The sequence below is a fragment of the Buteo buteo genome, chromosome 27 (genome assembly GCF_964188355.1).
Source record: "Buteo buteo chromosome 27, bButBut1.hap1.1, whole genome shotgun sequence".
NCBI classification, from domain to species: domain Eukaryota; kingdom Metazoa; phylum Chordata; class Aves; order Accipitriformes; family Accipitridae; genus Buteo; species Buteo buteo.
In genome coordinates this window covers 4,696,621-4,721,029 of record NC_134197.1, presented here as the reverse complement: position 1 = coordinate 4,721,029, position 24,409 = coordinate 4,696,621, and the positions used below count along the sequence as shown (strand labels likewise).

Here is a 24,409-nt window from a genome sequence, read left to right as displayed (position 1 = left end):
GGAGGCCATTTATACACATAACCTGCTGGTTATGGATCTGATTCCAGATTGCCTGTGTGGTTTATGCCTGTAAAAATATAGGAAGGAAGTCGGGATCAGGCGTGACCACTGCGGTTTTGGCAGCATGTTACACTGGCTGCGTATCATGATACACAACCTCGTAAGTGTGAATCATGATATAAGGTTTGGGACAGTAAATATGCAGGTCCTGTGCTTTTTGTTTAAATGTTTTGTAATAATACAGGGCAAATTCTGTAGCTTTACTGGCTCCTCTACCTTCTCGGGCAGGTTGTTAAAGCAAGATATTTAAAAGCGGCTGCTTCCAACCCTCCAGACAATGCATGGAGCTTGTTTTCAGCAGCGACAGGCAGTTTATGCTACAGTTGCTCATAAAAGTCCAAAATCATAGTCATTTGGGGCTGAAACACTTCGTGTTTGGTATCAGATTTTATACTTATTGGTTCAGTTGTTTTTAGCTGTTGAAAAGTAATGTGGGGTTTTTTTCCTCTGTTCACATTGATGGAAAGTGAGAAAATGAGATCATTCAAAAATGACTAAAGCAAATAATTTAGACCTGGCTTGTGTTGTGTATTTCACCAAGGTCTAAGTTTCAAGCCAAAATGAAAGTAAGTTAGCTAAGCAGGTTTAAAGCTCAAAGCGCACAGGCCAGTGTAAATTTCATGAATTATTTTAACTGCAACCCATGAAATGGTATTGCTTTTGTAAAATTATCTCGACAACAAATGGTCTTGTTCAAGGCTTTCCAAAATGGGCTATCATACATCAGACAGGCTCTGGCTTGGATTCTAGAAAAGCGACAGCATTTCTGCATGGGGAATGAGCAGATCATATAATATCTTAGGGAATGGCAGAGTCTGGGCATCAGATGTTCCTAGGACTTTATTGTATTTCAGAGAACTTGCTGTGAAAATACATTCTTGATAAGTGTGATTTGAAAAAAATCCCTGTTGAAACCTAAATAAACCATGATAGAAACATTTCCAGCATACTGGAGTTTACAGTAAACAGGATCACAGCTGATTTAAAAATGAAAAAATTCATTACTATGGAAAGAACAATCTTTCCAGGCTGTGCTGCTCTTGGGAGGGAGCTAACAGATGCAGCATCTCATTTAGCCCCATCTTGCCAGGCACCAAGGCCACTGCTCAGCACCCAGCACGAAGCACATAGCACCTTGCAGGAGGCAGCCCTGACCGAGCAGGGTTTAAATGATGCCCCCCTTGCACCAGGTCCCACTGTTTGCATGCCTTTTTCTGTCTCTGATGCTGCTCCCTTCAGCATAGCAGCCTATTGGCATTAGGGAAAAAATGGTGGGTTTGTATCCTTTGTGAGCTTTCGGGACCATGAGTGCTCCCAACCACATTTCTGGCTCACTGCTGCTGTTTTCTTCAACCTTCTGCTGATTAAAAGCTGTGCAGGGAGAAGAAAGAATTCCTCTGCCAGTGTATCACCTCCTCCACAGGCCAACCCTCTCTTATCAGGCCATCTGGATTAAAACCTGGCTCAGAGCTGCTGTGAAAGATTTGTAAAGCTGTTCTAATTGAGGAGGGGTATTTACGGGTGTCCCAGATGGGATGAGGGCTCTGCTGTGCTCCCCAGACCCTCAGTGGCGGGTCACATCCTTGATGCCACCGCGAGCCTCACAGGTGCCCTCCTGGTCAGAGATCTGTGTTGTGGATGCAGCCTCTGCAGGCAGGCAGATTTATACCGGTTGCCCCAAATCAGGACCAAGGGTCGTCACTGGAGAGACATAAGGATTGGGGTAAAAAGCACAGATCATGCAACAGAATTGAGAAAACAGGTAGAAAGCCCATGGGAGGCTGGGTTAGACACTGTGCAAGAGTGTGTGTGTGTGAGAGACAGATACTATCATGCACCTGAATATGTTTCAAAACAATGAATTTTATTTAACTTCTTGCAGCCGCTTGGTTAAGAAAATCCTACCAGACGTGTATAAGTGCAAACCCTTTTTTGCTCCAGTGTCACAGCACTGTGATTTCCCTGAGACACAAAGCAGAATTAAAACCCACCCAGCTGGAGAAAGAAGTGAGGCTGCTCCTGAGTGCAGATGCATTGGGGAAAGTAGTTCCACAGATACAGGGCACATTGTTTATCACTTACGTTACTTCAAATCAGTATGGACAAAAACCACAACAGTGTTCAAAACCTACTTGATGGCTGAGGGAAGGGAAAGGGAAAAGTGCTGCGGGGAGCTGGGCAGGAATTTGAGGGAACACTGCTCTCTTCTTTTGTATTTTATCGAAGTATTTGTGTGGTGCGGGTCCTGAATTCTCCACTCGCTCGCTAATGATGCACACTTTACATCAGTGGAAGCCCTATCGCCCTTAACCCCATCAGATTGGCACCGCGCTCAGGAGAAATGCTGGAATGGGCTAGCCTGGAGACAGGAGTGTCTCTTTTCCTTAGAGTAATTGGTTTCTTTCACTCTTCTCCTCCTCCTTCCCTGGGTCAACACTGTGCACATTAGGCTAGCTTTCATTGTGAGCATCAATGTGTTGTCTAGCTACTGGGTAAATATATTAAGCAGCTCATGCCCAGCGTGCAGCTCACATCGTTCCTTTCTGTCGAAGCTGCTTTTCAATTACGCTTTGGTCTGGGGGTAGAGCAGATTTCCTGCACTGTCGAAGCCGGGCAGCTTCTTTGCTGAATTGGGGCTTGATAAATATGCATTCAGTCTCATGCATCAGAATTGCTATAGAAATGCAGCATTTCACTTACATAAACTAAGTGTTTTTAAGCAGATGCCATCCAGCAGATAAATGCAGAAATGTACCGTTTTATCACTGTTTTTGCAAGATTTGTGTTTGCCCAATGTGGTGGTATCTGGGTGACCATAACAACCCATTACATTCATTTGCCCACAACTGATAGCGCAGAACAGATTACTGCCATATATTGCTGTATTGAGACAGTCAGAGATGACACACTGCCAGACAAATATTTGACAAAGGACAGTCAGGTTTTGCACCGCTCTCTGATTAACGTCGACTCTATCCCAGCTACTTTCTGCTCTCGCTGTCCCCTTCCCAGCTGCTTCGTTTGAATGTTTAATTTCTCCTCACGGTTCAGGTTGCCCTATTGCATAGACGTGGCGGAGCAGGGCAGCATCTCAAAATGGCTCAAGGTGTCTCTACAAAGTAAGTGCCAGAAGGGATTATTTCTGCATGTGCACAAGCAGTCATGCTTGTACAGGGTCTTGGCGTCGCACCATGCTGGTGCCCAAGCACAGACCTGGCTGGAGCGAGCCCACAGCTGGCCAGTTCGGATGGCTGGGGATGGCCAAGGTGCCATTCCTGCATCCGAGCATTGCACCAGTGCCTGGCACATCACAGGGGTGGCACAAGGACTGTACTGTTCCCCAGCTCCTGCTGGGGCTGCTCCCTCCCCTCGGCTCCCCGCAGCTCACGGTACCTGGCTGGCAGCTCCCGGCCACCTGAATATTTTGGTAGGCAACTTGTAGAGTCAGGAAGTTCAGCCGCACCTGCAGACATACCCGTCTAAAACCCTGCTGAGGAAAATGAACCACTTTAAAGTCAATCCAGCCATACGGGATGAGATTAATTTAATTCAAACAATTTGGAGTGCATTTACGTCAGGCATTTACAGTGGGGCAGCCGGCTTGACTTTAAGCAGGATTAGTTGACTGGAGAAGCGCAAAGCGTTTCCTTGTCTGAAGGGCCCTTGGTTTGATGCCGTTGCGGGGTGGATTAGAGCCGAGCAGAGCGCTCTGTTCCTCACAGCGCAAGGAGCTTAGGGAACGGATGCCACAGGCAGATGGGCTGGTGAGACACGATGCTAAGCACAACCCATCAAGCAGCTCGGAGGAATCCTGTTTCTGTACACCGCTTGATCACATTTTGCATGAAGCTGGGGTTTATCTCGGCGGCGGTAGTGGCTTAAGCAGCAAATTCCACTCAGAAGAAATGTCCAGGCAGAAAGAAAAAGACTTGTTAGGAAAAGTATCTCACTGATTGGAGCGGTGGGAGTGTCTTGGTGGCTGCAGAGTGACCGTGACACATGCGGATGTGGCCATTGGCACCCCCAGTTCGGCAGCCCTGGAGCAGCAAGGCTGCACTGGGTCTGCGCCAGGAGCCCGACAAGCCTCTGAGCAGCGTGAGGATCTTCGCAGCCAGCCTCACGTGCCAGCCCTGGGGTTATTCCCCGACTGGAGCTGCAGAAATCCGTAGCCTGTATCCAATGTGGGATGGGTAATGACGCCCAGCCCTGGCAGCGACACGCCTCTTGGCCCCACATCAGACGGGTCCACAGGGCTGCCTGCAACTCCTGTATTTAGAGCCACCACCCCACTCCTGCCCATGCCAGGGTTGGCTCCTGCCTTGCCAGCCAGCCTGCCCGCAACGCATTTTCCCATGAAGCCGTGGAAACATTTACTGACAACATCTGGTAACAGCCTCACCCTATTTCTGATCCTTTCAGGGTCCTTCTGGTCAAATGTCACCATTTGGGGTTTTAGAAAAGCTTTAGACTTGAACTAAAATCTCTCTGGAGCTGGTTTCTATTCTTTTAGATAGGTCAAACACTGCTGTGATATGAGGTCTCACCTTGCCTGCTCCCACACGCCTGCCTACCAGCCTGAGTCCCTTTTTTAAGCACACTTAGCAGCACTCTTGTCCTGGTGTGAACGGGCAAAAGGCTTGAGCTAGCTCTCCCATCAGGCAGTGTGCCACTGGCTCTCACCTACCAGATGGCCACATTTTACTTTCTGGCCATGAGCGTTTGCTGATGCTGAGCAGTTTGGAGCAGGAGAGGAGCTCAGGCAGATGGGTGCAAGCGGAGCAGCTCCACACTGGCGTCCAGGTTATGCCGCCGCTTTGTGCAGTGACCCTGCTTATTTGTTCCTTGCCATCTGAGAGCACTATTTCGGCTGCAATTTAACTCCAGGCCCGCGGGATGGCCATTTCTTGCGATCACCTCCCTCCTCCCCATGCCCCTTCCAGGGATTCTTTTTCTCCCTCTCCTGCCCTGGGGACTGCAACCTTTTGCTGTGCCTGGCTCGGCTGAGCCTTGCTGGAGAGCAGACTCTGCTGCATAGGAAGTGGTATTGGTGTTTTGTAAGAAAGACGGTCCTTTTCTTTCTTCCTCTCGGTTGGTATTGAACTGTAGTGGCAAAGAGCACTCTTACTGAAGATGATGTCTCGGGTGAGATGTCTAACTCAGGTCCCGACTGCTCAGCAGTCATTAAACATCTCAGGGAAGATGTTCCAGGAACAGGGATGTTAACCTTGTGGTCCTGGACCGATTCCAGCTCGTTTAATTACAGTCTTCATAGCTGAAATTTGCTCTGCACTTTTGACCAGTTATGGGATTTTTTTTTCTCCATCTCCTCTAAGCTGTCGAGCAGCCTTGCTACGAGCTGCCATATTCCCCACACGAGCTGAAGCAATAAGCAATTAAGGCTGCTCCCTCTCCCAAGATTATCAAATCCATTGTATTTTCTGGTTACTTAACAATTTGGGATTCTGCAAAGTATCACCGGCTCACCTATACAGAAAAGTTTCACCTGTTTAATCTGGATAATCTAACCAGTATAGAGTATACATGATCCAAATACATGCTGTTGTTGCAAAAAGCATGACCTTTGTCATTCATACAAGTAACTCGTATAATATAAAAAAATATAAGAAGTAATTTGAAGTAATAAATAGTGTAATGTGAGCTAAGCAACCTACACACACTCCCTTATAATGAAAAACTATACGAGATTAAAGCTGTATATTTTAAAAATGCTATATGAGTATATACATATATAAATATATGGGTGTGTGCATATATATATAAAAAAACCTCTATAAAAGCGTGTTAAGGTGTTTTAAACTCACAGCTTTCTGTACCTGGGATGAATCTCCCTGTTCAGCAAGCAGTCCAGGGATATTAAAATCGCATTGCCATTAAATCCCCCCCTAAGAGCGCGGAGGGGTTTCGGTGTCATGACATGAAGAGGCAACAACACCACGCCGCTTCACTCGGCCTAAGTCGGTCTGAACCCCCGGCAGCTCTGTACCCAAAGCCGGGCGATGCCCCGGGGCCCGGCTGTGGGGCTGGATGTGTCCCTGCCCCACAGAAACCCCCGAGCGGGGACAGTTTTTGGGGTGGGGGCACCTCTCCAGCGCGGCGGGGCGGGGGACGGAGAGTTTCTGAGGCGATTCCACTCACGGACCCGGCAGAAAGCCATTTTTCTGTCAGGTTCGGGGGCGAGGTGGCCGGATTCCCCTCAGAGGGGGGGTCTTTCCCTCAGCACCTGCCCGAGGAACGGGGCCCGGGGCCCGACAGCCGGCCCGCCCGGGCCTGCAGGCGGCGCCGCGTCCCCGCCGAGCCCGGCGCTGCCAGCCCCCGCCCCGCGCCATAAATCGCTGCTGGGCGGCCGGGCCCGGCGGTGCTGTCGGGCAGGCAGGGGAAGGCGGCGGCGGCGGCGGGTTCGGCTCCCGCTCCGCCCCGCTTCTCCCCCCCGCTCCCGCCCCGCCGGCTCCGCCCCGGAGGCCGGCACGCTGGCTCGCTCCCTGCCTGGGAACATGGCCGAAGTCGGGGAGGACAGCAGCGGGGCGCGGGCTCTGCTGGCGCTACGCTCGGCGCCCTGCAGCCCCGCCGCGGCGCCCCCTCCCGGGCCGCCGCCCCCGGCCGCGCCGCCCGCCGCCGCCTCCGCCGGCCCGGTGCTGGCCAGGCTGCAGGGCCGCGAGTTCGAGTTCCTCATGCGGCAGCCGGCCGTCACCATAGGCCGCAACTCCTCGCAGGGCTCGGTGGACGTCAACATGGGGCACTCCAGCTTCATCTCCCGGCGGCACCTGCAGCTCAGCTTCCAGGAGCCGCACTTCTACCTGCGCTGCCTCGGCAAGAACGGCGTCTTCGTGGACGGTGCCTTCCAGCGCCGCGGCGGCCCGGCCCTACAGCTCCCGCCGCAGTGAGTGCCGCCGAGGCGGGCGCCGGGCCGGGGGCGCGGGGGCGGCGGCAGCGCGGGGAGGCGGCGGCGGGGGCCCGCGGGGCTGGGCCCGCTCCGGAGGGAGAGGGAGAGCCCCGAGGCCTGCGGGGAGGGAGCCGGGGAAGGGCCTGAAGGGGCGGAGAAGGACCCGGGTCTGGGTGGAGAGGGGCCGAGGGGGCGGAGAGCGACCTCCGAAGAGAAGAAGGGGACGGTGAGGTGTCCCTCGGCCCCCACCGAGGAGACGGTGAGGTGCCTCTGCCCCGGGGAGGGGACGTGGGTCTGCCGGGAGAAGGGCCTGAGGTGATGGCGAGGGGCCACCGCGGGTGAAGGGGACAGTGAGGGATCCCCCCCCTGCCCACAGAGGGCCTGAGGGGACAGTGAGGGGCTGCCTCTGAAGAAGGTGGCCTTGAGGCCCTCCCCAGACCACGGAGAGCCTGAGGGGATGGAGAGGGGCCCCTCGCTTGAAGTTGGTCACGGTGGGTGAGGGACCCTCGCCTGATGGAGGGCCCGAGGTGGCATTGAGGGATGTCTGCCTGGTGACCTGCCAGAGGATCCGCTCGACATCCACCTCAGCATCAACAAGGGGTCTCCTCACCTTCCTGGCCTTGCTGCCATCCACGACTGAGAAAGGGGATGATGTTCGTCAGGGCTGGGGCTGCTCTCTCTGAGGGAGCCATGGCTGGGGAAAAAGTGTGAGCCCCTCGCCGCAGGGTGCCCCTCCAGCGGGCTGTGCCCCATGGTCATTGTCCTCCATGCCTGCCTGCCAGCAGACTCATGTTCAACTGGTGGCCCTTAAGGGGTTTCCAAAAGATAAATGAGAGGAGGACTCTTGTCAGTGGGCTAAAACTTGCTACACCCAGGGCTTGTCTTCCTTGGAAAAGATCTAGTGGAAAAAGTTGGAAAACCACTTTGCCAGAGTGCTTATTTTTAGGGTTGGCAAGTTGGGTGTTGTTCCTGGTGTCTCTCTGGGCTAACAGAAAAAAGAGGGAGTTGGGCCGGGCCAGGGGTGATGTTGCTCACCAGGAGCCCTGGAGAGCAGGTGCTCGGGGTGTCTTTGCTTCATTGAGGAAGGGGAGAGGGATGCGGAAGGGTTTTCTGTGCTCGCAGGGAGGTAGTTTGTGTGCTGTGTTTTAGATAAACTGTCTTGCAGAAAGAAGAATGAGGTTGACGTTAATCTATTTCTTCCTCTGAAAACATTGTTTATGGTTGCTGAGCACTGTCCAACGACTGCAGTGCTTCACCCCAGGGGCAGCAGCATGGTAGTGGTGGGTGATGTAATTCCTGTGTGCATCTCTTCAGGTTGTACCAGACAGACTGTGTCTAATGCCATCTCTAAGTGAAAACACGCTGTAAAGGCAGGAGATTGGGGTTTTTATGATGTTCCACTAGGCTTTTTTTTTTTTTTCGTATAAAAAGCTGTTTTCATCTGGCAGTTTTTGGCTTTGGTACTGTTTACCTCCAGCACCAGGGTCCTGGAGTTATCCCTCTCTCACCAGCCTGTTGCTCAGGGGAGGGTTTTTTAATTACTCATTTCCTCTGCAGGCTGCTTCATTTTGTACTTAGTAATTTAGTTATAACTCCCTAGCTACTCGCTCTCTGAGGCGTTTTGGTTTGTAACGTGTTCCATTTTCTAAAAGAGATGTCCTTTAGTGTCTGTTTAATTAATCTTGCTTTGTAAAACAAGACCACCCGAAGCCCAGGGCATTTCTGTTGTCACTCCCTCTGGCTCTGAGTTTATCTGTGCGAGCTCTCTCCTCCCTGTCATTCTGTTTCTTCAGTTGGTTAATCATAAGCATTGTGCTCAAAAACTCTCTCAAGCAGTGACTTGGTTGCTTGTTTCTCTCCCCTTCCATTTGCTCATGACTCCTGGAATGGGAATGGCAATTTTCCTTCTTCGTTGCTTTAAAGGGAGGAGTTTAATTACAGTTATGAACTCTGCACAATAAAGCATCCTCTTTGCTTGGCTGCTGTTTGAGCTACATAAATAAACTTGATGCTCCTCCTTTTTTCCAGAGTAGGAAAACGTTTTGCATCAATCTAAAGGAATTTGCCCCCTTGCTTCTAACAGGTAAACAACTCCTTGCCTTCTACTGGCCAGTCAAGGGATTGTAACCCAGACCAGGGGGGGGAATAAAAAAAAAAAAGAAAATCCTGTTGAAGCTTCGTATACACAGTCATGATTGAGCCTTTAAACTGTTCTCCTGTCCGCTGTTACATCCACTCTTGAAAAATCAGACAATTCTCTCCCAGTCACCCCCCTCCACATGCACACACGTACACACACCTCCTCCCCCAGTAAACAAAACAAAGCACTGGTTGGTGCCATTTCTCTTCTGTAGAGAAGCCTGTATGCTTACTGCTAGCCAACTAATATTGTCAAAAGTAGGACAAAGTGAAGATAGTTTGTACCACACAGGTTTTATGGTACAAACCACATTTTTTTCTGAATATTATTTTATGGTAACACTACTGCTCTGTTTGATACAGCCACACCTTCTCCATGTACCAGCAGAATGTATGGTTTTTGTTAAATTTCAGGAATTAATGGCCATTCCATTCAACAATATAGATGGGAGGTCCTTGTGATGTGGGGAGCTCTTGCTGGTAGTCTTCTAAGAACCAGTTGTTTGAATAGTTGTGTCCCGCCCCACCTTTTTTTTTTCCCCACCTGTGAAGGATAGCAGAAACATGCAAATCCTCTTTTGTTTGGACCAATGCAGTCACTGCTGCTGTTATATTACAAGAAAAGGAGATGCTTGTGCATCATGAGATCATGAATGGAAGCAGAGAGTTCCAGGAAAAAAAGTGTCTTTCAGATGTAATTCATACTATTTGTTAAAAAATAGATCCTGGACTCGTAGATTATATTTCTGAGGTATCTTCTCACTTCACTTTTTCTGTATAAAATTTCTCTGTTATAAGCCCTCTTCTAAGTTTAGAAGTAGTTATTCCTAAAAATAATGGAAAGTTTTGTCAGGAGAGGTGGGGAAGGGAGGAAAGAGAAAGAGATTGAGACTTTTCTCGAAGACTGTACGTCCCTCCTAACACAATAGACCTGTTCAAAATCAAGGGCCTTTGAAAAGTTTCGTATCACTTCCTCCATTGACATCATGTGTATGTATAATCTGCTGTAACCAGAATTTCACTGCTAGGCAGGAGTATCGTATTTCACAGCTGTGTTGTTATGGAAGATTATATTTCACAGATGTGATGACATAACTATGAAGTATAATTAAACAATGATGACCAACAAGGAGGGCATTTCCTAGAGGTTAACGACAGTTAGAAACAAAGTGGGTGGAAGAGTGGAGGGCTCGTAGTGCAGCTGAAGACCCCTTAATCTATTTAATTAACACAAGTGCCATACTACAGCAAGCATTACAAATAAGATGAAATTATGGAAGTACTTATGTTAAAAAAATAAGTGTTTTAAATTGAATTAAGGATTGCTGGAAACTTTTTTAGCTGTGCTAGTGGAAGCTGGAAATCTGTGAATAAATATCTGGGTATTTTTCTATTAAAAAAGAGAGAAACTCAAGACTGTCAGTAGGGTATGCACTAGATTTTAAAACTGTTGATACGAGCAAAAACATAAGAGAGGAACCATTAGCTGGAGTACCTTTTCCTGCTGAAGACTGTATTTTTTTCAAATTTACAGTGTAATCAGATGTTTACAGGATCAGGTTAATTCTGAATTATTAACTTTTTCTTTATCTTCAAAATTGACTTTGTTTTTGAAAGAAGGGACAACAAGTTAGAGACTTCCAGTAACTAAAATAAGTACTTATTTGATAGACACACACACCCTGTCCCCAGAACCAAAGGAACTGAAACAGTTGAAAGTTAAGCTTGCTAACCTGAATTTTAAGCAGCTATGGGTCAGGTTTTCAAATGCTCCTACGTACAAAAGTTCTATTGACTAAAAATTGCAAGTGTTGATTGAGCGTAGCCTGATAATAGCACTTGAGCTTTCTGAGCTGGGAGCTCAGTAGATTGGAAAATGGTGCTTGTCTGGGAATATTTTGTGGGATATTTACTTATTGCTTCTGTGACCGTTTTGTATTTTTGCAGTAGCGCTATTAATGGAGCCTGAAGTTTGTGTTTTCCGTTGTAAATGGATACTTCCAGTATGAGATTTCTAAGCATAAAAATAAGTTTTTTAAACCTGTAGTTCTTTTAGCATTTAGGAAATGGAAGAAATAAATGGAGGATTTTTTTTAGTTTGAGCATAAAATACAAGGGAAGTAAATACATGGATGTATGAAAATAAATTAAAATATGGAGTTAAAATTTAAAAAAATTATATAAGCCCCATCATAAATTGAAAACTTACCGTGCATGTGAATTAAGAGCATGCTGCCTTATTTATAATGGTGTTTTCCTAGGTACTTAATAAACTTGACAAAAATAAAAATAAATAGTCCAATACTCTGAGCACATATCAAGGTGCTGATCCTGCAAAATTTTATGCACACATTAATCTTTCTGTATTGTAAGTACACAAGTTCACTTTGGCGTTTGGGTAGTGGGGGTGTCTCTACCATTGGGGTTTAGTAACCAAGCAGAAAATTGAAAGCTTGAAAATTGAAAGATCAACAGTCTTTTCATTTCCCTTTCTAAGGGAGATGGTACAGTCTGTTAGCTAGTAACTCGAGGCACTGATGAAAGTTCAAAAAATTGTCATAATCTAGAAAAATGGAGAAACATACAACGTATCGCAGTGTTTTGATGACCTCACTAACCACTCGGCCTCCATTCTTGTGGTTAGAACAATGCCATCATGGTGTGTATGAGTGCGGGTATCCTTACATCTCGGAGGGAGCTGCAAGCTGTACATACACATGCTAAGGAAATGCTTTGACCACATAACCACGACTACAGAACTAGTTGTTTCTGAAATGCTGCATATGTATGTTGACTCTGATAACTCCTCATGTAGTTTTACTTTTTAAATATTGCGTAATCTGCGTTTGCAACCATTTTTTTGTTCTTTGTTTGAATTGCATCGTTTGCTACAACTTGTGGATGGTGGTTTTACTCTCACTAGAAACTCTTTAAAGATTTGCTGTCTTAGTGTTTTGTCTTATATTTTTTCATGCTCTTATTTGATTTCAAAGACTATTTAAGAACAGGTTTTTTTGTTGCACAGCAAGATGGTGATAAAGGATTACTTGATTTTAATTATGAATTTATGTCAAGTAATTTTTGGCTAAGCAGCTCAATTTGTCATGGGTTATATTAAATGTTTAAGGAAAGTTTCTCTGATGAAACTACTACTCTATTTGTTGATTCAAAAACAGCTGTGCTGTAAGTCAGATTGTGAATATAAACTAAGGCTATGCAAAACTCAGTGTATGTTCTCTTATGTATTCTTTTAAACCAAGCTTGGTTCAGTTTAGCTGATGTGTTGATTATGAAAAGATTAATCTAACCAGAACATGCCACACTTGTCTTGTACATTCTTGTGCAGAGTCTCAGCTATAAAGGTTTAAATGTAGTTTCAAGTTATGCTGGTGTAACTTCTTTGTGTTAACAAACTCTCAATCATGACACATATGCTTAGCTGACTGGGGGAATTCTTCCAGTTGCTGCTGTTGTGTTTTTATACAAATCTAGGGGATGAATGAGTGTGAGAGTCTTTGCTTTTACAAAAACGGGAATAAAAATGATGAAATCTGTAGTAATGTCTGTCTTGGTTATTTTGGTGCCAGCTGTGTGAGCATCCTGACTGCAGAGTGTCTGTTTTGACTTCTGGTAACAAATGAAAATAATGCTTTTTTGCTTCATCCCCCTGCCCCTGAAAATGGGACATGCAGTCTTGCACCGAATAACTGAACGCATAAATGACAAGGTTAATGTGATTGTTTTCTTTGTAAGCAAGCTCTTAGTAACTGTGCTCTGATAGCCATTTGGCGTCAGAGCTGTTCTGTGGGATGCCAAATTCTCTTGCTCAGTGTTGCAGTTTCCTGGAGGAGTAGATGTGGCAACAGGATGTTGGTAAAGAACAGGAAACTACTTGAATTTGCTACTTATGCCATGCAAATAGAGTCTTGTTACTGGCCCATGTGTAGTAATTAGTGTCTGCTATTGACAATTTTTGCAGCAGTGGCAGTGTGGAGCTCAGTGACTGTGTTGTGTGCTTTGGGGGGGCTGCACTCTGATACTCTGGGGTAACAAAGGGGACACAGGCTCATTACATGCTTGTTAAACCACTGTTTGAGATCTGACAGTTAGCTCCAGCTGGCTTTCTTATTCAGGGTGGATCTCTACTAGCACTCAGCTCCATATCAGGTCTTCTGACGTGCTAATTTACTTTGAGCTCCTTCTAGCTCTAATAAGTGTCTGAGCATTCTGCAGTCAAAGCCAAGGGGCACCATAACCAGAAATGCCTAACAACCAAGCTTCACCTTACTGCTGGTTAGATGTGATGAGCCAGCTTTCCCTTCCCAATCCAAGGGGAAATGTGGTTTAAAAAAGAAAAATCATGTTCTTTTGAGCTGGCAATGGTAATGAAAAGGGAGAAGAATTATCTCATTTGCTCTTAGTACAGATTCTTTCCTCTCCTTTTTCTTAATGGCAGTCCAGAACACAGAAGCCTCTCTCCCACGTAGCCATACCTAACACCAGCTTTGTTTTATGGTATGTGTCTTTGGTTCAGTCCCTGCATTTAGGAGTTTCCTGAGGTTGCAGACTTGTGGCTAGGATATCCACTTCAGGATTCCTACTTTAAAGAAAGAAAAGTATGAAAGCTAAATACTCTGTAGAGCTTAGTCTGTAGTGTATTGGGTGGTTAAGGTCTTTGTTGTCTTAAAAATGCATATGTCTAGGACAGGCAGCAAATGTGCGGTGCTTTGTGACTAGTAAACTTAGGTAGCTTTTAAACGTTGGTTTATGCATCCGGAGTGGCTGGTGGGCCCTGATGTAACAGACTGCAAGATTGACACGAAGAAACAGAGAGAGCTGGAGATCTGTGTGTCATTTTGCAGTGACTTTTTTTTTTTGATAAATCTGTAAGATGAAAAAGTTGAAGCATTTTTTTGTCTCCTGAATGTGGGCTATGAAAAGACATCTTAATGTACTTCCAGACTTGGTTAATTGACTAATTGTGAGTACAAATTATTGTGTGGTCGTAATGCATTCACTTCAGTCAATAATTCGGTATTAATCACTGAATAGTTTTTTCAAGTATTTATAGGTCTCCTTATTGCAGTTGACTGCAGACTCCTTATAAAAGCAGATTGACGAGATGCTTATAGAGCAGCTGAATCTCCCACTTAGGTAAATGTGAGTAAAAAATTTTATCCAATAGTATATTCTTTGTTTTCATAGCACAGATACAATTTAACTAATGTCTATTCACTCTTGTCCACAAATAGTTTTGTGGTAGTAATTCATGCGTTCAGTTTCTTCAGAACAGCTCAATAAAATGCATGTGTGCATTCCTTCTGCATGGCACTTAATTTTTATGAAATACATATTTTATTGGACAGTAAAACATTTAAGGATCTTAATGGCCTAATTAATACTCTGTATCCACTTCTGTGTTGTGTATTTTTCTCTTCGTTATCCTACGGCTCCTTTTTTCATGTCCTCGTGCATTTTTTACCATAAAAATTTCAAGCAGTCTTGAGAGACCAGTCTATTAGAAGCCTGTTCTTTGAATATTCAGCAGCTCTTAAGTAAGATTTGATTGATAGTCCCTTCCCTCCCTACCCAATCTATTTTTAGTAATTTAAAAGTGAGTTTAATTTCTTGGGTTGTCGTTTGTTGTGTATGTGCAATTTATTATGGTGGCTTTCCTCCCTACTTTAAATGTACCAGATATGTAATTTTCACGTTGTTTGAGGACATTTTGACAGTTTGGGAGAAATAATGTAGAAATTAATTGGGAGCTCTGCCTTAGCTGAGGGAGGAAATATGGACAGTCTTTGGTTCTGTTAATATATACTGTGTGATTAGGATAGGAGGGTAAGTGGAATAAAACTTTAAGCACATTGTTACCACTTATTATCCTGTTTCAAGAATCTTCTAGTATAAGAGACTATTTTCATCTACAAGTACAATCCACTCCATCTTTTAGAACAGAATGAGGAGACAAAAAACTTTGCAGAGGTGGTCTAAGCACTGTGGAAAAGAACTTCCCTCCCCTTTTCTCTGAAATACTGTGTTATAGCTGTACCCCTTTTTTCTGCTTTGTGCCACTTTAAAGAGAGCCTTGGGAAGTCTTCCCACACAAACTGTTTTAATCTTCTATCTCCCTTAAGGCCACATACAGAAGCCACCAACATTTTGACTAAGCAGTACTGGACTCCCTGCAGAGCCAGTTTGTGCACTTGCTAAAGGAATTGCTCTTGAGCAACTTAAGGCCTTTCCTCTCTCCAGGGCATAAGAACTATGGACTCTTAAACACTCAAAATCCTGATTGTGTGGGAGGAGAAAAGGACTAGACACAGAAAGCAAATTTTGTTTCCACCTGATGGGTAGACCAAAAATGTTTTTTCTTTTCATATTCAGTTTGAGGTGTAGCCCAAACTAGTAAAGGTAGACTTTTGGTGTGGGAGATGTGCCAACTGCTATTTATTTATTGATCTTTTTCTTTTCTTAATTGTTTCATGGCTTGTGTAACATGGTGTACCTTGGATTGGCTGCCTGCCCACTGTGCGTAAAGGGGTGTTGACTGTCAACAAGCCTGGCAATTGGGTGGCTTTGCCTCCTTCTGCCTTGTCCATTTAGCTGTATAATCACTCTCTTCCACCGTGTCTCCATCAGACAGTCTAGAGACAAGCCATAATGAAACTTTTTGCACTGGGAAGACCTGCAAAGGAAAGGCTGGCACATGTTTTGCTGCTAATGTCTTTCTTAATGAAATATTAAGGCACGCACTGAAGTTTTCTTCAGGTGTAGGAATTCTTAGGAGAAAATTTCTACTGTGTAGTGGTTCAATAAAAGTGTTGCTAGCATTTTTTGTATTTTGTGTAAACAAGGCATATGCAAACTGGCTGTTAGAAATAGGCGCAATCAAGTAGTTTAGACTTGCACATGATCTGTTTACAGTTGAGTGTCCCAGATCAGTGCTTCACTGCAAACAGAGCCACAGAATGAATTTGGGAAACAAAATTGTTTTGATGGACAGTGATTCCAAATGTGAGGTCTCTCCGTGACAAGTGGGTATATCCTCTTCTTGAAGTGGTTCACAGTTTCTTCTCAATTTCATCCTGCTTTGTGCTCCACCAGATAGTATTGCAAGTATGACAGTTCTTATTAAACAAACCTGTAGCAGAGAAGGGCTAGAATCCTGTTCCTCAAAAAGCTGATATTGCAAACTATGAAGTTTGTATGAAGCTTCCAGGTAAGATACATCTGTTAAAGTAAAATATTTCCCTAATTCTGTATACTATACTGAAGCAAAGGAAGGGGAGCATTTAGAATATGCGAGTAATATGACAAGGTAACTCTCTAAAATTTCCCAATTTAAAAATAATGAAACCACTGTGGCAGCAACTTACATACGTGCTGTTGTTTTGCAAGAGTCATTGTCACTTTAGTTGGTTAAACTCCTTTCAAGGAAGAAACCCCTCAGCACAGTTGTATATGCTGGCAGGATTTAAAATACTTTAATAATCTCGGGATTGGTTTACGTTGTTTGCAGTCTCAGCCATATCCCACTAGGTGCTCTTTCACAAGCCAGTCCAGTACATCATCTCCTCCTGAATCACAGAAAAATTTTCTTTTCCTCCTCTTCAGCAGGAAGGAAGGTTGTGCCTAGGATGGTCTTCTAACCTTTACTTTCAATGTCAGTATTTTGGAGGCTGCAGGTGGATGTCACTTTGTAGACATTTGTGTGAGAGATGCTCTGTGTTGCCCCAAATGTTTATTTGGCTGCGAGTCCAGAAGATGTCAGCTTTTAAAACATTTAAATTACCCTCAGAGCTGCTTTTAAAACAGTAATGCTGGCTTCCTCTACTGGGTATCGAATGGATTGTGAAATGTCTTCAGAGGGAGTGGAAAGGACCTTGAGTGAACATTTTGCAAAGTCTGACTCCATATGGATCGTTTTTTCTAATGTACATAAATAGTACATTAGCTCTTTCAAATCACTTTCTAAATGAACTGAACCAGCCTCAAAGGAAAATATATCATAGTCATGCTCTGCGTGGTAGAGCCTTCTTAGAGAGTCTGATTGAATTCAAAGGTTAGTAACATCCCACATGCAAGCTTTTTCTGGCATATGTATGTGGGAATTAGGATCTTTTCCTGAGCTTTACAGAGGTTATTTTGTTTTGCACAGTCTTTGCTAATGTGTTTATAGGTGGTTCCTTAGATTTGGAAGGGAAAGTCTTCTAGATGGCTTGTGAGAACTTTCAAGGAGGTGGACTGGCTCCTTGAAAGCAAACCGTACAATGGTGAATGGCCCATTAGAAGAAAGTTGATGGCGTTGCAAATGAGATTTACATGAGAATTAAACTGCTGTAGTGTATCCAACAAAGATGCTGAAACAAGTGCCTCTCTCTGATGGTTATTAGGAGATTTTATGAACTGATCTTTTCAAATGGTTAGTTTCTCCTCCTTCTCCAGGGCATAAAAATTTCCCAAGGATCTGGATACTTGTAGTAATAAAGGAAGAGTCTTCCCAAGAAGATGGGAGGTAGGATGAAAATAGGGGTAGAATCAAAGTTGCATGTTGCCTGTGGCAGCCGTGGCCAGATTTCTGTGGTGAAAGGGGCAGCATCTGTGGCAAGCTGGAAATTCCCCAGCAGTAGAGCAAAGTTTTAAAATGCTTGGTGTTGAGTTAGGTATGGAAATGAATAAGCAGTGCTACTTGTAGAGGCCAGCTGTGGCACTGCAGTTAGTTCCATGTTGTCACTACGTATTTAATTCTTGGTGTACTGCTTAATTTCTTATTGAAAACAGAACTCTTTGTAGAAGCTGTTATAGGGAAGTTCCCCAGAGCGTGGGTGCAGGTGGGGCTTTTTTTGGCACTGAGGTAGGTGTTAATTGAGGTTTATGGTTGAGGGAGAAACATACTTAGTTGAGTGTTTCTGCCAAGATGAGCAAAGAAGGAAAATAGTTAATATTGACCTTTTTCATTTTAACCAAGATCAGTGTGAGCAGCAGAGGCTTGGAAAGCCTCTCAGAAGGGCTCTTGAATTTCACAGAAGCAGGGAAGGAGTGAGAGATGCTGGTGGTGACCACGCTCTGCTGAGTCACTTGTGGTCTCTGCTGTGGTAGAATGGAAGTCAGACTTAGGCTCTTATCTTGGATGGGGGGAGAACCCAGCATGTCATGAATGGGGACTAGGCAGCCTTTTCTGGTGCAGAAACACTGTGGGCAAATGTGCGTGTTACAGAGCTAGTATTTGCCATTTCTGTGACATCTCTGGAAAACAAACAATGTCAGACTGGCTACTCACTGCCTGGTGCTGCCAGAATAGCCATGGTCCAGGGGGCCTGAAGCAGCCAGGGGCTGCGTGTCATCATTGGGGCTGAGAGCTGTGGTTTGGCAGTACTGCCCTAGGACTGGGGAAAGTGGGATGTGAGAAGTCCTACAGGAAGCTGAGAAGCGTCGGACCTGTGAGCCCTTGGCAAGGGCTGAGCAAAACTTACTCCTGATCCAAGACTGTATGCAGCGTCTGCCATTTCAGTCTTACAGTGGAGAGTTTGCCACCGTCTCATGAAGGATAGATGTAGGACAAGGGTGGTGACAGCAGAATATAGAAATAAGTCTCATCCTACTTTGTTTCATACAAGTTGCATTTCATTGTGCACTTGAATTAACTTAGTGGGACAGCAAGTTAGCATGGAGGTGGATGGAATAACCTTGTTTGTCACTGTGGTATGCATTGTATTTTTTTAATAGCATAAAACTTTGGCTGCTGTCAGGCACACACTTGAAGAACATTTATCTCCACAGAGTGCTTTTTTCTTTTAAGCTTCTGTTCCACTCCATAGTTCTGCCAGTTTGATCGGTACTTTAGCTTTGTTTAACGGGTATTACCTGGTAGGATTGGGATTTTGTTTTGATTTGGCTTTTTTGCCTTTGAAATATCACATTGAGATCTAAAATGGAGCTGCTTTATAACTGAACACTAGGATATGATATGTACATTTTTGCCAATGTTGTCCAAGTGGCAACCATGTAAAATGAAATTGTGTCCTCTGTATGTCCCAAACAGTTTAACTAAGTGCCGTGCTGATGAAGAGTCCTCCAGGGCTTTGTGGAAATGCTGGCTTAAGGCATGTCACACCTGCTTTGACAGAGTGTGAAGATGAGTATGGGGTTGATTCTTCTAAGATGTACATTGGCTTAAACAGGACTGAAATCCCCATTTTCAAGCAGCCCATTTTAGAGGTCCATAGAGGCCAACAATGACTAGGTGTTCAGAAGTATTTGAACCAGGTTTGTAAGAGCTACTTGCTGTCGCCCAGTCTAAACGGCTATCCAGCCCCACAATAAATTCAGTTAAAATCCCACGAGAGGTTCTGTAGGTCCTAAATATACATTTACCACATAAGCAGGGTGGGCTGCACTTGAGAGAGACAATTGATCCTGCCCCGGTGTTGATTTTTGTGGTGCTAGTATGTGTGGTAAGCAGGAGGAGAAGAGTTAATTTTAGCTTGATTAGCAACACAGAAGGGAATCAAGATGACTGCATTAGAAGTGGCAGTGGGATGAGATCAGTGAGGGTAGTTTATTTCCATGCATCTAAGTGGGTGTTCTAAGCAATTTAATTTTTCTTTCTTTCCTTGTTTTTTAAGAGAACCAAGAATGTTAATGCATTTAGTCCTTGAAATCCTTCTGTGGTTGCAATTCTGGACACTTTATTGTTGCTGCATGGTGGTTGTTTTAAATGAACACCAGGTGCTTATATTCTGTTCCTCAACAGTTCCTTGTTTCTTTGCTCTCTGTTACCTGGTTCAGCAGCAAGTGGCAAGCGATTCTCGGTATTGGACGCTCGGGTTTTCTCCTACTCACCTTTGTTTATATTCTGGAGCATGTTCAAAACTGTTTATGATTAAACATTGCTCAAACAGCCAGGTTAAGATTTATTGACATAAAGGAGGCTGGGAGGAGGGAGTGGCTGGCTGGTCATCTGTGTCTACTTCCAGCTGATAGTGATGTTACATATCTGTGCAACAGCTGTGGTGTGTCAGGCTGCTGTTCAAAAGCATGGTGGCTAGGGACTGATACCTGTCAGCACAGTCTTTTTTCCTTTGTACAGTAAAAGCTCAAGCAAAGGAGTGTATGTAGGGGATGCACTCCTTCCTCTGGAGCTTGGGATTCTGACAACATCCCATGGCTCTTGAGCAGGGGACCACTATTTTTCTGTCTGTGGGAGAGGCTTGCACACCACTGAGGAGAGAGATCAGGCTTTGAAACATGCTAATAGGGTTATGACTTATAAGAGTTTTAAACAGGGATCCTTTTAAAAAAGACGCCTACCCCTTAAAAGCCAATGCTGTTATATGGAAGGCAAGGAAGTTCAGGACAGAAGATGGGAAGATGAGCTCTATTTAGGAAAATAAATTCAAATGAAAATAGAAAAATATCAGGGTTAGAAAGAAGGTAAGTTCATTAAAAAAAAAAAATCTTTTATAAAGCTAAACCAATTTGTTTCCTGGCCCCACTTAGCTACATACAAACCAGAGGTGTTAAATAGATATTTAGGTTTTGAAGGAGTCTGTATGTAGCATGTTGGGTTTTGTTTATTTTAAAATCAGATGTTGATATTTTGCAGGCTTTAAGAAAAAACTTAAAACACAATGATGACAATGTACTAAAAAAATTAACAGATTGATCAGCCTAATATGGAAAGATATTTTTGCAGTTATAAGACTTGATGATAAAAGTGAGATACACACACAAATGTTGCACGTAATTTATGTTTTCTCTGAAGATCAAATATTTATTGGCTAGTGAAGAAATGGTTAAGATAGGATCTAGACCTCTACAGGCTAGACTACCTGATTAGAGCAGCAGTGGTACACAGGCTGTTGAGTGTTACAGAGTCTCTTAACTATCGTTATTTTTATGTATACAACCACACACACAACAAAACATAATAGGCTTGCTGTATGTTACAGATGATATCAGGTGTCTGCAGTGCTGATAGTGAAACTTTCTGGTGCTGGCAGCCAACCTCATTTAAATAAAAGCATCGTCTGCTCTTTGTGCCAGCCCACTTCTTCGGTGGCAAACTTTCATATCAAGTTTTTGATGTCAGGCCACTCATTCTGACACTTAAAACACCTCCCTATTCCCAAGCTTCAAATTAAACAGCAGCTTTATGGTTAATTTCAAACTTTAAGGGCAGCTTACTAAATGTTTTCCACAGCTAGCTGTTAACATCCCTGGGAATGCAACTGCAAAATTTTTCCCCACTGACATTACGCTGAGAGGCATGATAAATGAGATAGACTTTAATTGACTGGCAGAGTGGTGTTGGGTTAAGACGTGGCTTACCATATGACACACGGAAAAAAGTTCACTGTATCTTAACAGTTTGCTCAGAGACATGAAATTGTTATAGGAAGGACTACACAGAGGAACAGAGCAGCTTCTGTAACAGCGTGGTGGAAGTGAGGCCAGAATTTGCCTTCGGGGGACTTTAATAATAAAAAGACAAAGGAAAACCCCAATCAATATTGATTAAAAGTTAGATGTCACTGTTGAGGCTGCAGATTAATTTATATTGATGTAAAATCATGTCTGATTTTTGTGGCCATAGGTAAGACCTAGGCTCATACATTTAGCACGTCGGCAGACTTGAGTTAGATCTTGCAATGCTTCAGACTCGCTGTACTCCATGTAATCTGCCCTATGTGCTGCTGAACTGCAGCTTGCTTGTTTTTAAAGGAATAGGAGTGGTTGGGAGGGGAAGAGGAATTTGTCTTCTGATAGCAAGCCCTGTGCCCAGCACTCCTGGTTTGGAGTGAATGGCATATTTTGAAACTGACTCCAATGTTTTGAAATGTGAAGCTAAGTGAGGTACAATTATAGCACCACCTCTTTGTTTCTCTATGCCTGATGGACGGACACCAAGTAACTGCCATGTTGTCTTGGTGTGCATATTTAAAAGGCGGTCTTTGTGGTGGGTTTTGACAGACTCCCCGATCAAAGTACCAAAACTCTGCCTTAATGGTATTTGTTATAAAAGCCTGTTAATGATATTCTTTTAATTATACCAAGGCTTCGTTTCTGAGATTGTCTTACATATTTATAATCCATCTAGAAATAATTGTCAAGATTTTTCTGGATTAATTTTAATGTAAGAGTTTATGGTTGGGGTTTTCTATGTTTTAAATAGATAAGCAAGTGAATTAATCCCTAGTCAGGTGTGGATTGACTGGTGTTCCACTGAATTTGTAAATAAGTGGTGATAATGATGGTATTTCAGGAATATCCTTCAGCTTTTTTTGCAGGCATTAAAGTGAATGAAAGACACTGTTAGCTGGCTTACAGTGGAAAGGTGTTCTTTTTCAGCTTTTCTGCTGGAAAAGTTTCAGAAAGGTCACTTTTGAAACTCGCATTCCTGGCCCTTTGCACTCCGATAGCTTTCTGGAGGAGATTGGAGCAGCTTCTGGTAGAGGATTTTTTGGCATTGGACTGAGCAGTATTGCTATGAGACCCATCCTGCAAAGCTGCAGATAGGATCTGGAAAAGACCTGTCCATAATATGAATTTCCCAGGCAGGGTGGTGACTTCAGAGGGAACCTCCTACTGTTCCTGCTGGCTCTCCATTAGCTGATTGAAACACTGTTCTCAGCAGTTTCGGTGATTTCTTTTCCGTTCTTCTATGAGATGCTATTTTGATACCCTGTGAATTTATTCCCTGACCTTGTTGTGGTATTTCATTACACTGAAAAAATGTCAACTACAATATCTTATGTGGGTTTATTTCCTTTCCTGTACTGTACTCCTCAAAGGGGAGTATCTGGAAGTGAAGCTGCGCTTGATGTCTCAAATAATTCTCAAAGAGTAAAATCAGAACGTTATTAAAGAGATGTAAGGGATGTAAAAATAAAAAAAATACAGCTCTTGATTCTTCACTACTAATTCTCCAGTGTGAAACAGCCTCAAATGTTCTCACTTGAATGAAAAATTCACTATTTGTCAGTGGTGTTGCTCGATTTATCAGTTTGCTCTGTGACAGCAATTAAAAGGTTTGCTAGATAAGAAATTGTAGGGAAGAAGTGTAGAATAAAATGATTATTGAAGTGTCACAGCATGGTATTATAGTGCAAACTCTCCTGAAGGTTTTGCTTTTAACATCTAGTTGTTGCAGCCTCAAAAAAAAAAGTGCTTGTTTTCTCCCGTGAACTTTTAAAGAAGATACATATGAACCAAACCAGCATTTTAATGTTCTTTGGGTTGGGCTTCTGGTATCTCTTTTCCTTTTTAGCCTTCCTGATCAGCCTAGGGGTGTTTATACTGTTTCCCCTCTACCACCTGCTTGGCTCAGTTTCACTTGCTGCTTTTTCCTGGGATGGGTAGTGGCTGAGACCTTGCTGTTGGTCAGCACAGTGAGGTGGGAAGTCTGGGGAGTCTGGAGGGACTGAAGAAACAAAAATAATTTTTTTGTATGTCTGTGTGTGCAGAGTTTGCCCAAACTTTCCTGTGAACATTGCTGTCTTCAAAGGAGTTTGCTAAAATACGTATTTGAAAATCTGCCTCTGCGTGGAAGTGTTTCTCCATGTGTTTGAACCTTGATGAAATGGCACAAAGGGAAGCCCTGTGCAACTGAGCTCAATAGAAACATTCATTACAGCTAATTTACTTGGTGCTTTTAAGAGACATAGCTATTCATAAGTTGTGGTTTTGCCTGATGCTGCTGGTAGTATTTGTTTTAAATAGATACACTTGCCTGCACACGCTCTTTGCCCATCTGAAATCTTGTCTGGCTGTGTTGGAAACCTCGTTTTAAACATGGTAGTATGCAGTGGTAGGCAAATACCAGTGTAAGCTGTGGTGCCCTCCCAGTAGGACAAAAAAATCCTTTACTGTGTGTATGCTTCCAGGTAAACAGTAGCAAGGAGTATAGGGAAAAGATCTTGTCTGTGACAAAGAAATGGCAATTTTCATTTTTTTCTGAAGCATTGTCTGTGTTCAGCCATCTTATTGCACCTGCTTTTCTCAAGGACAATTAGTGAATAAACTCTGGAAGCATGAAGGTACTAAAAAGCACTTATTTTGCAACATGCAGAGCCTGCATATCCCATCTGAGACGACCACAAAGCCACTCCTGCTCCTGTAGATGTGACCTGCTGGTTGCTATGGGAGAATTGCCATGGGTACAGGGCCACGGGAAGCACTTGTTGGAATGCAAAAAACATTTTCAGTCTTTGTTTGGTCCTCTTGCATACAGCTGAGTGACTTTGAGTTTGAGATAATTAAGCTGAATCAAAAAATCGTGACTTTTCTGTTTCAGGAACTTTT

General features: G+C 44.0%; 1 protein-coding gene across 2 annotated transcripts in view; it reads left to right on the top strand.

Moving 5' to 3' along the window:
* Positions 1 to 5,396: 5,396 nt before the first annotated feature.
* The window catches only part of FOXK1 (forkhead box K1), a 55,964-nt gene continuing 36,951 nt past the window's right edge, over positions 5,397 to 24,409 (top strand). Inside the window, exon 1 of one of the 2 annotated variants that reach the window (XM_075058786.1) lies at positions 5,397 to 6,958. In XM_075058786.1, coding sequence (XP_074914887.1) covers positions 6,078 to 6,958 — 881 coding nt within the window. In that variant the 5' untranslated portion in view covers positions 5,397 to 6,077. The remainder of the gene's footprint in view (positions 6,959 to 24,409) is intronic. The other variant, XM_075058787.1, reaches the window with a different exon arrangement.